Below are 11,347 nucleotides of genomic sequence, written 5' to 3'. Positions count from 1 at the left end.
AGCGTGCAGGCACTCTGTGTACTCTGGCTGTGCAGCCCGCCATGGGAACACCAGACAACGGTAGTCCCATGTCTGGTCTTCTGAGCTACAAATTATATGCTTTAAGAAGGAAGGTGAGTTTTGTTTTTTCACTTGCTGGGCTTGCCAAGCCTGTAGGTCAGCCATGTATCACGAGGGAAAGGGACACATGTCAACAGCGCTGGGGAGATAAATATTTGGTGGGGACAGTCACATCTACTACCAGAGAGAGAGAAAGAGAGAAGAACGGGTATAGTGAGAACACTTGGCTGAGGCCAGTCCACGGTCTAATGGCAGGAAGAGAAGCCTCTGATGGAAAAGTAAACAAAAGAAAAGCTCCAGAGGCATCAGAAGAGAACCAAGATGTGCACTGTGCTAATGGGAAAGCAATGGGCTTTGATATTTTGTTTGTGATCTAACAAATAAAGCTTGCCTGAAGATCGAAGTGTGGAGCTAAGCCACTAGTCGGCCATAGAGTCCAGGCAGTGGTGGCACACACCTTTAATCCCAGTAACTGGGAGGCAGAGGCAGGCAGATCTTTGGGAGTTTAAGGCCACTCTGGGCTACTCAAGATTGATCCAGTCTGAAAAAGAAACAGGGCCAGGCAGTGGTGGCACAAACCTTTGATCCCAGCACTAGGGAGGTAGAGACAGGAAGTGATGTGGCTGGGCGGAGAGAGGAATATAAGGGGGAGGAGACAGGAGCTCAGTCTGTTTCAGGCTGAGGAGTTGGTGAGGTGGCTGTGGCTTGCTCTTTCCTTTTATCTCTCTGATCTTTCAACATTTACCTCTATATCTGACTCTGAGTTTTTACTATTAAGACCAATTAAGATTCATGCTACAAGTCCTTTACATAAATATTACTACCCTTAGTTTACTGACAGAAAACCTGAAGTCTATCAAATCAACCAGGGGTGTATGGGAATTCTCTATGCCCGAGTTTCTTTGTCTGTGGTGAGGGAAAAAATGCTATCCACTGCAGGAAGGAGCTGTGAAGATCCACAGTGCATTAACTCATACACAGCTGACAAAGGGCACCAGATACAACCATCTGTGCAGCAATGGCCTGGTAAGTACCACAAAGGAAACTAGACCTTCACTGTCTCAGGACACCCAGAGGGGACACCTAGAGTCAGAGTACAGGTTTTATGAGGATGAAGGGGAGGGAGACTACAGAGAAAGTGGCCTCAAGAAAGCATGCTGAGCATTAAGGAGGAGGGTGTGGCTGACTTTTCCTGGCAGCGGACAGTACCCAGGTGAACGAGCAAAGGTTGTGTTGCCATAGAACTAATTCCGTACTAGAATTTGGCTACCTGGATAAGATGACAGGACAAGGGCACAGGGAAGCCAAAGGCAGATCAGAGTAGCCCAAATCAGAAGCATGGGCCCATACAGTCTAGCAAGACAAATGAAGGACTGCTGCATGATAGGACCACTTCCATCCAGCAGAAAGTTGACCAACGAAAATAGGCAAAGCAGAGACCATGCATAAAACACAAGAACCATTCAAGACAGACAAGGGGAAAGTGATGAAAAAGAAACTCACTAGAGGAAAAGAGGAAACTCTGCAAGAGAGACTCTTACCTCCAACAATGAAGGAAAAGTGTGACAAAAGATGGAAACCGGAAGCCCTGGGGAAGTAGCTGTGTTTGCTTTCCCACTGGGTACATCAGGGGAGCACTGAGTGTTTGCTGAAGAGAATGAATAGAGGGCACCAACCCTCCGATGGCTCAGACATTGTTCTGCCTGCTGCCCAACAACCTACCGTAGAAACCAGCCCTCCCCTGGCAGGTAGTGGGACCACAGCCAGTACCTGGTTTCTCTGTTCGGCTGAAGTCAGCTCCTGTTGCAGCAAATCCACAACCTGAGCTCGGCCCAACAAGGCTTCCTCATTTTCCTCAAGTTTCCTCTGCATTACCTTCAGTTTCTGGAAAGAAACATGGAGACACAATTGCAGATAAATAAGCACAACTATTTGCCTACCATCCAAAACGCCATGTGCACCTGTAAGGCTACATTCTGGAGTGTGGGAGAAAAGGGCTAAGTAGGACACCAGCATGCCATGACCCATCCAGCAGCAAGAGTCTGCAAAACGCCTTCTGCAGAGCGTGACAACAACCAATCCCAAATGCAAGCAAGGCCTCGTCAGGGAGCTTACTGTACTTAGGATAGAACGACACACACTCCCTTTCAGAGTCATACAGTTCCTGTCCTGTCCCTAAGTAGCATAGGTAACATGCATTTCTTACCTACAAAAGAGAGCAATCTTTATAGGCAAAACCATTTCTCTTCTGTTTTCAATCACAAGGCAGGCACTTGAAAAATACCCATTAAATAAATAAATCAATATATACAATTAATATTCTACTTTTCAAAGTAGTGTACTCTGAAACTCCACTTAGGAGTACATTCTAAAGACTGCTTAGACCTTGGAACAAGTTTTCACTCAAGATTAAAGAGATGAGAGGCTGGAACAGATGGAACAATTGGCAAAGTACTTGTGAGGACTTGTGTTCAATCCCCAGAATCCATATGAAAAAAGCCAGGCCAGGTGAATCCCAAACTGAGGAGGTAGAAACAGGATTCCTGAGGCTTCTTGGCCAGCCAGCTAGCCTAAGTGGTGAACTAGGCCAATGACAGGCCCCACCTCGGAGGGGAAAAATATCAAGCTGAACGGCTCCTTAAGGAATGACATCCAAAGTTGTCCTCTGGCCTCCACACACATGTGCATGTGTGCATGCATACCTGTGTGCATAAACATGCACTTGCACATACATGAACACACATATATAAACACAGATCAAACAAAGTGCCGCTAAAGTGCCTTTCATTACAGGGGTCTACATTCTAAGTACAGACAATGTGAGTTAGTACATGGTAAACTCAAATACAATGAAGTCAATTTTCAGTATCTACATAATGCACTTTTTAAAAAGTACTGATTTAATAAAAGACTGTGCCTTCAAAAGCATTTTTTTAGCCTCATTTTTTTTTTTAAATACAAAACTGACTTCATCTATTTGAAGTTTTGGATCAGGTTTAGAGCATGAACAGTAGCTGTAAATCCGCAAATGAAAAAGAAACCAGCCCTTGTCCCCGAGCAAATTCAGCTTTAAAGTTCCAAGTTCCAACCTGATGAGATAAGGAAAGGGGAAAAGAAGGACGAGACAAAAAATGATATGCAAGGAAAGACAGGACACCAATAAGAAGCCAAGGAACACACGGAGGCCATGTGGAGCAGAGCGGGGAAGGGCAGTGGCTGGGAAGTGGCTGTGAAGTCTTGGTTAAGCGTGAACCAAAATGACAGTCACTCTGCGGAGTGTGACAACACACCTGCTGCATCTCTGTCTCCACATCTGCCTGGGTTACTAACTGAAGCAGCTCATCTTCGTGCAGACGAACCTGTGTTTCAAAGCGGGCGTCTTTCTCTCGGACCACCTGCTGCATGGAACTCAACTGAAGACATATACCAGAGAAACTACACAAGTTACACTCCGGAGGATTTCACAGGATTTCCGCTCTTCCAGCCTACCCTCCAAAGATGGGCACACGGCACTGACAGGAAGCAGTTCTCTAACCCTCAGCTCTGAACGTCAAGGGGGAATGTCGGAAGAGCAAGAGGCCCAGCAGCAACTTCCAGACATGAGAAGAAGCCTACTATCAAATGCAGAATCAACTCATACATATTTTAATTAAAAATCTTCATGGATACTAAAAATGCTTTACATATCCAAGGAGAGTAGTTTTTTTTTTTTTAATTTGAAAAGATTAGGAAATTAAACATACAAGTGAAGTTAAATTTCTGTTAACTCCTTCAGTATCAGACTCAGGCTCAAAAACAGTCCAGGAACCTCATGGCCATAAACGAGCAATTCAAGCTCATGAACATTATTCAAACTGCTCTACAAATGGAAATACAAGCCTATTCTTTTTTTCTTTCATTTTTCTTTATTAAGAAATTTTCTACTCACTCCACATACTATCCACAGATCCCCCCTCTTCCCTCCTCCCACCCCCAGCCCTCTTTCCCAAACCACCCCGCATCCCCACATCCCCCAAATCGAGGTCTCCCATGGGGAGTCAGCAGAGCCCAGCACACTGAATACAAGCCTATTCTACTTGTATGGTTTTCAAAAATTCGCTTTGACTAAAGAACTGTGTGCGCGTCCAAGGGCAAGCCACCTCCCCAGAAAGTCCTCTTCAGCTGTCTGTCCCTCCTGCAGACTTTCCTTTTAATGAATTCTTCTTCTCTGCCTTTCCCAACGCTTCCCTCAGGAGAATGCTGCTTGTCTAGCTCTCCTTTTTTTGTGGAAGCTTCTATAACTTCCATGTTCACAAAATACCTTTTCTCTCCCAACATACTTCAATGCTAATGTTACTTTCATCATTTTTATTTTTTGAGGTAGGGTCTCACTGTGTAGCCTGGAACTTGCCATGTAGCCAACACTGGTGTCAAACCCATGACCTGTCGACCTCAGCCTTCTGAATGCTATGATCATGGTTTGTGTCACCACACTTGGCCTTTGGTATTTTATTTGGAGTGGCTTGCTCCACGATGGGTCTGTTAACATATTCATATGCCTTGGTTGCCTTTGTTTTAAGCAATTTATAAGATTAAAGAATGTGTAACATTTTCCTATCCTACATTGTATATAATGTATTAAAGACCCAACAGAAGCTAATAGGATAAAGTTATCAATTTCTGGGTATATAATTCTGTGTGCCCAACCATCGGTCATTCCTACATAAAAGACACCTCTGTTATCAATATATTTGATGGATACGATTGTGCTGTGTGCAAAGGCCCTCCAGGGATAAAAATGTGGCATGAGGCAAAAGCATCCTCAAAGAACTATGTGGTAGGTTGTCAAACAGGAAACTATGAAAATCAGAGAGTTGAGGGTGCCAGCTAGCACAGACAGGCTGGTTCTGGCTTCAGAAATGAGTATGAAGAAGCATTTGAATACTAGATCCATTAGCAAGGAATTTTATACCCTTCCCCACTTCTTTATTATATGTTCATTAAGTAACTTTAAAGTGAAGATGTATCTTCCTAACAAGATTATAATTAGAAAATAAGGGAGCTAGTAATTTGTATTTCTTTTGGTCTACCTATCCTTTGAGTTCAGCATGAGCCCATTCCCCATTCCTAAGAGACAGAATCTCTGTGTGCTATTAAAATGGAGTATCTGGACCTATGAATAAAAACAGTCATCAGTAAAACTATGGCAAGTTCCCCAACATAAACAGCACTTTCTGAGGGGTTCTGGCGTTTCCTATTAATATGTACCCCTTACCATACTTACCACACTTCTAACTTCTTCTACCCCACCCTCCTAGGCTTGGCTTTAATATCCTGGCTACCATGCTGTCCTCTACCAAGCTTTTGAGTGAGTGTTGGGACTGACTTGCCGCAGACACCACTCTGGACCCCATGGTCCTTTATTCTAATAAAGGTGCCATCACCTACCTGTGCAGCCTGCTCTGCCTGGGTCTGGCTGAGCTGAGTTTGCAAAGTCTTAATAAGTTCTTCCTTTTCTTGGAGTTGCTGCTTCATCAGGACAAACTCCTCCATCTCTGCAGAACTCTTTTCCAGCTGGAGGGGAAAATATTTACTTAAATAAAGGGGTTGGCATTCTTAGATCTTTGACTTTCTCGTTTGTCTTAAGTATCGACCATATTTCCTTCTACTTTCCACTTTAACACGAAACAGAATTCCATATACTAATTTTTAAAATATTATTGAATTGCCAAAATGTTTCAGAAGAGGACAGAAGCAATAGCAACAGTGTTTTCGATTTCTTTGAATGTTCACTGTAGTGGGTAGCCATTCCAGCTTGGATCTGGAAGCTCCAACCCCCATTGAGACTCTGGCAACTGTCACGCCTACGAGGCGGGGCGAGGGGAGGTGCTGGAAACCTGAGAGCTGGATGGGCAAGCACTCGCTCTGGGCGCTCTCTCTGCGCCTGGACCCTGTATGGTGGAGATTGATTGTGCAGAGCTCCAGAGAACACTGCTGGATTGCGATACGCCTTCCCCAGACCCCCGCGACCTATCCATTCCTTCATTTGTAAGTCATCCACTAAATAAATCTTCCTTTTAACTACGTGGAGTGGCCTTTATAATTTTCCCCAATAGTTCACACAGCAAAGAGACAGACCACCTAGACAGTGAACCAAAAAACGTGGACAATATTGACGGCATGTAGGAAGATAAGCCTACAAATGCCAAGCTAAATAAGTTAAGGGCAAAGCATGAAAATCAGGGTGTTCTTGGCATTCGAGATTGTATAAGAGAAGAGAGACAGCAACAGAGTTACGTCTGATGGCCCCATGGAAAAGGGAAAATCCAAGGTAACCACCACCAAGTATTTGTGGGGATAGATGGAGCCAATATTAGAGAAGAAGCAACACTTCCCATCCTCCGACCTTGGGTAAATGCAGGACTTCCACAGGAAGAGAGAGTCAAAGGGCCGGGACAATCTAGACCCCCTGACGTCTCAGAACTGAGTCAGGGGCTCTGTTTAAGACATGTGAATGAACTTGGAGGAAACTATGAGGAACTGCACCAGGATGAAGAGGCCTGACAAGCGGCTCACCAGCAGACTCTCTGCCCTGTGTGGTCAAGGCCGTGGCTTCTAGCTCTAGCACTGGGGAAAATGGCTGAGGACAGTGGCATGTGCCTGTGATTTCATAAACAGAAGGCTGTGACAGAATGACTGGCAGTGCAAGACCAGCCTGGGCTATGAGGTGAGACCCAGCTCAAACTGAGTAGGAATAATAGAGAGAAAAGCGGGGGAGAGGAATCTCTACGCACATGCTGCATAATTTGGTATCAACTAACCACATGAAGCTATAAGAGTCTTAAAAGGTGATGCCTCTAAAATAAGTATTTCATTTTAATATTATTTAACTAAAATTTAAGGCTGAATTATTATTTTTTTCATTACAGTTCTGTTTTGGTCTGACTACGTAACTTTATCTGTTATCAGATGAGTTTTTTTTTTTTTTTAAAGATTTTAAAATTTTATATGTACGTATGTGTAGCTAGAGTTTTCCTGCCAGCCACCGCCAGGACAAGCAGCATGTGAAAATGCCGGTAAGCCACGAGCTGCATGGCAAGGTATAGATTTATAGAAATGGATTAATTTAAGCTATAAAAACAGTTAGCGCCGGGCGGTGGTGGCGCACGCCTATAATCCCAGCACTCGGGAGGCAGAGGCAGGTGGATCTCTGTGAGTTCGAGGCCAGCCTGGGCTACCAAGTGAGTCCCAGGAAAGGCGCAAAGCTACACAGAGAAACCCTGTCTCGAAAAATCCAAAAAAAAAAAAAAAAAAAAAAAAAGTTAGGAAGAAGCCTGCCACGGCCATACAGTTTGTAAGCAATATAAGTCTCTGTGTTTACTTGGTTGGGTCTGAGTGGCTGTGGGACTGGCGGGTGACAAAGATTTGCAAAGATTTGTCCTGACTGTGGGCAAGGCAGGAAAACTCTAGCTACATGTATGTGTGCCTGCATGAGTTTATGTGCAGCACATGTATACGGGTACCTGTTGAGGTCAAAGGACATCAGATCATTAGAAACTGGAGTTACTGGTGGTTATGAGCCACCTGATGCCAGTGTTGGGAACTTAACCTGGGCCATCTGCAAGAGCAGTCCCATTATGTGCTCTTAACCACTAAGCCATCTCTCTAGGCACTCAAGTGAGAATTGCTAAGGTGATATGCAATGACCAGTGTATACACAATCGATGTCAACAAGTTGACTCAGTTTGAATTATTTTTTGTTGCACTTGTATGCAATATTGTAATGTGTTTATTTGCATAGTTAATGCAGATAGCATGAGTAACAGTTGATATCAAGATAAATAACTGGAGAATAAATATAAAGTTAACTATTTTAATTATAATTGAATAATTTTTCTAATTCAAAACTAAGGATTTATACATTTTAAAGTTCTAAATGGAGGCAGACTAATCTATAACTCATTCCTTTTCATTCATATATATATATATATATATTATTTTATAATACCATTCAGTTCTACATATCAGCCACTGGTTCCCCTATTCTCCCCCCTCCCACTCCCTTCCCTTACCCCCATCCCACCCCCCATTCCTACCTCCTCCAGGACAAGTCCTCCCCCGAGGACTGCGATCAACCTGGTAGACTCAGTCCAGGCAGGTCCAGTCCCCTCCTCTCAGACTGAGCCAAATGTCCCTGCATAAACTCCAGATTTCAAACATCCAACTCATGCAATGAGCACAGGACTTGGTCCCACTGCCTAGTTGCCTCCCAAACTGATCAAGCCAATCAACTGTCTCACCTATTCAGAGGGCCTGATCCAGCTGGGGGCCCCTCAGCCTTTGGTTCATAGTTCATGTGTTTCCATTCATTTGGCTATTTTTTTTTTCAATAATTGAGTAAAACCGAAATTTATTATAAGCTACAGTCATCCTAGGGACCTCCATGCTATATATATAGCCTCTATGGTTCTATGGGTTGTGGTCTGATTGTTCTTTATTTTATATCTAGAATCCACCTATGAGTGAGTACATACCATGACTGTCTTTCTGGGTTTGGGTTACCTCACTCAGGATGATTTTTTCTAGTTCCATCCATTTGCCTGCAAATTTCATGCTTTCATTGTTTTTCTCTGCTGAGTAGTACTCTATTGTGTATATGTACCACATTTTTTTCATCCATTCTTCCGTTGATGGGCATCTAGGTTGTTTCCAGGTTCTGGCTATTACAAATAGTGCTGCTAAGAACATAGCTGAGCATGTATCTTTATGGTATGAATCAGCATTCCTTGGGTATATGCCCAAGAGTGGGATGGCTGGGTCTTGAGGTAGTTTGATTCCTAATTTTCTGAGAAACCGCCATACTGATTTCCACAGTGGCTGTACAAGTTTACATTCCTACCAACAAGGGAGGAATGTTCCCTTTGCTCCACATCCTCTCCAACATAGTGTCCCATAAGTTTGGGTATGTTGTACTTTCATTTTCATTGAATTCTAGGAAATCTTTAATTTCTTTCTTTATTTCTTCCTTGACCCACTGATGTTTCAGGTGGGCATTATTCAGTTTCCATGAGTTTGTGGGTTTTCTATAATTTTTGTTGTTGTTGAGGTCTAACTTTAAGGCGTGGTGGTCTGATAAGATACAGGAGGTTATTCCAATTTTTTGTATCTGTTGAGATTTGTTTTGTGGCCTAGCATGTGGTCAATTTTTGAGAAGGTTCCATGGGGTGCTGAGAAGAAGGTATATTCTTTTGTGTTAGGATGGAATATTCTGTAGATATCTATTAGGTCCATTTGAGTCATAATATCTGTTAGGTCCTTTATTTCTTTGTTAAGTTTCAGTCTGGTAGATCTATCTTTTGGTGAGAGTGGTGTGTTAAAATCTCCCACTACTAATGTGTGGGGTTTGATGTGAGTTTTAAACATTAGTAGTGTTTCTTTTATGAATGTGGGTGCTTTTGTATTTGGAGTATAAATGTTTAGAATCGAGACTTCATCTTGGTGGATTTTTCCCATGATAAATATGTAATGTCCATCCTGATCTTTTTTGATTGATTTTAGTTTGAAGTCTATTTTATTAGATATTAGGATAGCTACACCAGCTTGTTTCTTAGGTCCATTTGCTTGGAAAGCCTTTTCCCAGCCCTTTACTCGGAGGTAGTGTCTGTCTTTGGAGTTAAGGTGTGTTTCTTGTATGCAGCAGATGGGTGGGTCCTGTTTTCTTATCCATTCTGTTAGCCTGTGTCTTTTTATAGGTGAGTTGAGACCATTGATATTGATGGATATTAATGACCAGTGATTGTTAATTCCTGTTATTTTTTGTGGTTGTTTTGTGTTGTCCTTCTTTGGTGTATGTTGGTGTGGGATTATCTATTGCCTGAGTTTTCATGGATGTGTTTAGCTTCTTTGGGTTGGATTTTCCCTTCTAGTGCTTTCTGTAGGGCTGGGTTTGTGGACAGGTATTGATTAAATCTGGTTTTATCCTGGAATATTTTGTTTACTCCGCCTATGGTGATTGAGAGTTTTGCTGGGTATAATAGTCTGGGTTGGCATCCGTGGTCTCTTAGTGTCTGCATGAGATTTGTCCATGATCTTCTAGCTTTCATAGTCTCTATTGAGTAGTCTGGTGTTATTCTGATGGGTTTGCCTTTATATGTTACTTGGTCTTTTTCCTTTGCGGCTCTTAATATTTTTTCTTTGTTCTGTGTGTTTAGTGTTTTGATTATTATGTGGCGAGGGGACTTTTTTTTTTTTTTTGGATCCAGCCTATTTGGTGTTCTGTAAGCTTCTTGTATCTTCATAGGTATTTCTTTCTTTAGGTTAGGAAAGTTTTCTTCTATGATTTTGTTGAATATATTTTCTGTGTCTTTGAGTTGGTATTCTTCTCCTTTTTCTATCCCTATTATTCTCAGGTTTGGTCTTTTCATGGTGTCCCAAATTTCTTGGACGTTTTGTGTTACGACTTTTTTGTCTTTAGTGTTTTCTTTGACTGATGAATCTATTTTCTCTATCGTGTCTTCAGTGTCAGAGATTCTCTGTTCCATCTCTTGCAATCGGTTGGTTATGCTTGTTTCTGTAGTTCCTGTTCGTTTAGTCAGGATTTCTATTTCCAGCATTCCCTCAGCATGTGTTTTCTTTATTGTCTCAAATTCATTTTTCAGATCTTGGAATGTTTCTTTCATCTGTTTAATTGCTTTTTCTTGGCTTGATTTGATTTCTTCCCATTTTTTGTTCGTTTTTTCTTCCATTTCTTTAAGGGAGTTTTTTTATTTCCTCTTTAATGGAGTTTTTCATTTCCTCTTTAAGGGAAGTTTTTATTTCCTCTTTAAGGGAGTTTTTCATTTCCTCTTTAAGGGAATTTTTTATTTCTTCTTTAAGGGCCTCTATCATCTTCTTAAAGTCATTTTTAGGGTTGATTTCTTCTGTTTCTTCTGTCTTGGTATGTTCAGGTCTTGCAGGTGTAGATTCACTAAGTTCTGATGTTGCCATATAGGTCTTTATGTTGTTGCCTATATTTTTGCACTGGCGTCTACTCATCTCTTCCTCTGTGAGGTGCAGGTGGTGTCTGTGTCTGAGAGTGCCTCTCTTGTTCTAATTTTTAGTCTTGGTTTAGTAGGGGTTCTTGGTTAAATTGGTGCTATTGGGCTACTTCTTCAGGGGCAGCTGATTTCATTCGGTGAAGTATATACTTATGATTCTGGTGATCTGGTTTGGTGGCTGGGTAGCACCTTCTTCTGTGTTCCCAGGTCACGTTTTGTTCATTCGTCAACTCCTCAGCTGATCTTGTTTCTTCCGACTTCAAACTGTAGGG

The 11,347-nt window shown here is 42.3% G+C and overlaps 1 protein-coding gene across 10 annotated transcripts in view; it reads right to left on the bottom strand.

Annotated features, from left to right (window-relative positions):
- Positions 1-11,347, bottom strand: part of Golgb1 (golgin B1) — a 66,458-nt gene that overhangs the window by 38,020 nt on the left and 17,091 nt on the right. For 5 of the 10 annotated variants that reach the window (XM_076548821.1, XM_076548830.1, XM_076548827.1 and 2 more), the window contains 3 exons: positions 5,488-5,613; positions 3,351-3,473; positions 1,831-1,944 (listed from right to left, as the gene is read on the bottom strand). In XM_076548821.1, the coding sequence (XP_076404936.1) occupies positions 1,831-1,944; positions 3,351-3,473; positions 5,488-5,613 (363 nt within the window). The remainder of the gene's footprint in view (positions 1-1,830; positions 1,945-3,350; positions 3,474-5,487; positions 5,614-11,347) is intronic. The other 5 variants (XM_076548825.1, XM_076548826.1, XM_076548828.1 and 2 more) reach the window with 3 other exon arrangements.

Source organism: Peromyscus maniculatus, chromosome 12, assembly GCF_049852395.1.
Source record: "Peromyscus maniculatus bairdii isolate BWxNUB_F1_BW_parent chromosome 12, HU_Pman_BW_mat_3.1, whole genome shotgun sequence".
In the NCBI taxonomy this organism is placed as follows: Eukaryota; Metazoa; Chordata; class Mammalia; order Rodentia; family Cricetidae; genus Peromyscus; species Peromyscus maniculatus.
The sequence above is the reverse complement of the archived record's forward strand: the minus strand, read 5'-3'. Positions and strand labels throughout refer to the sequence as shown.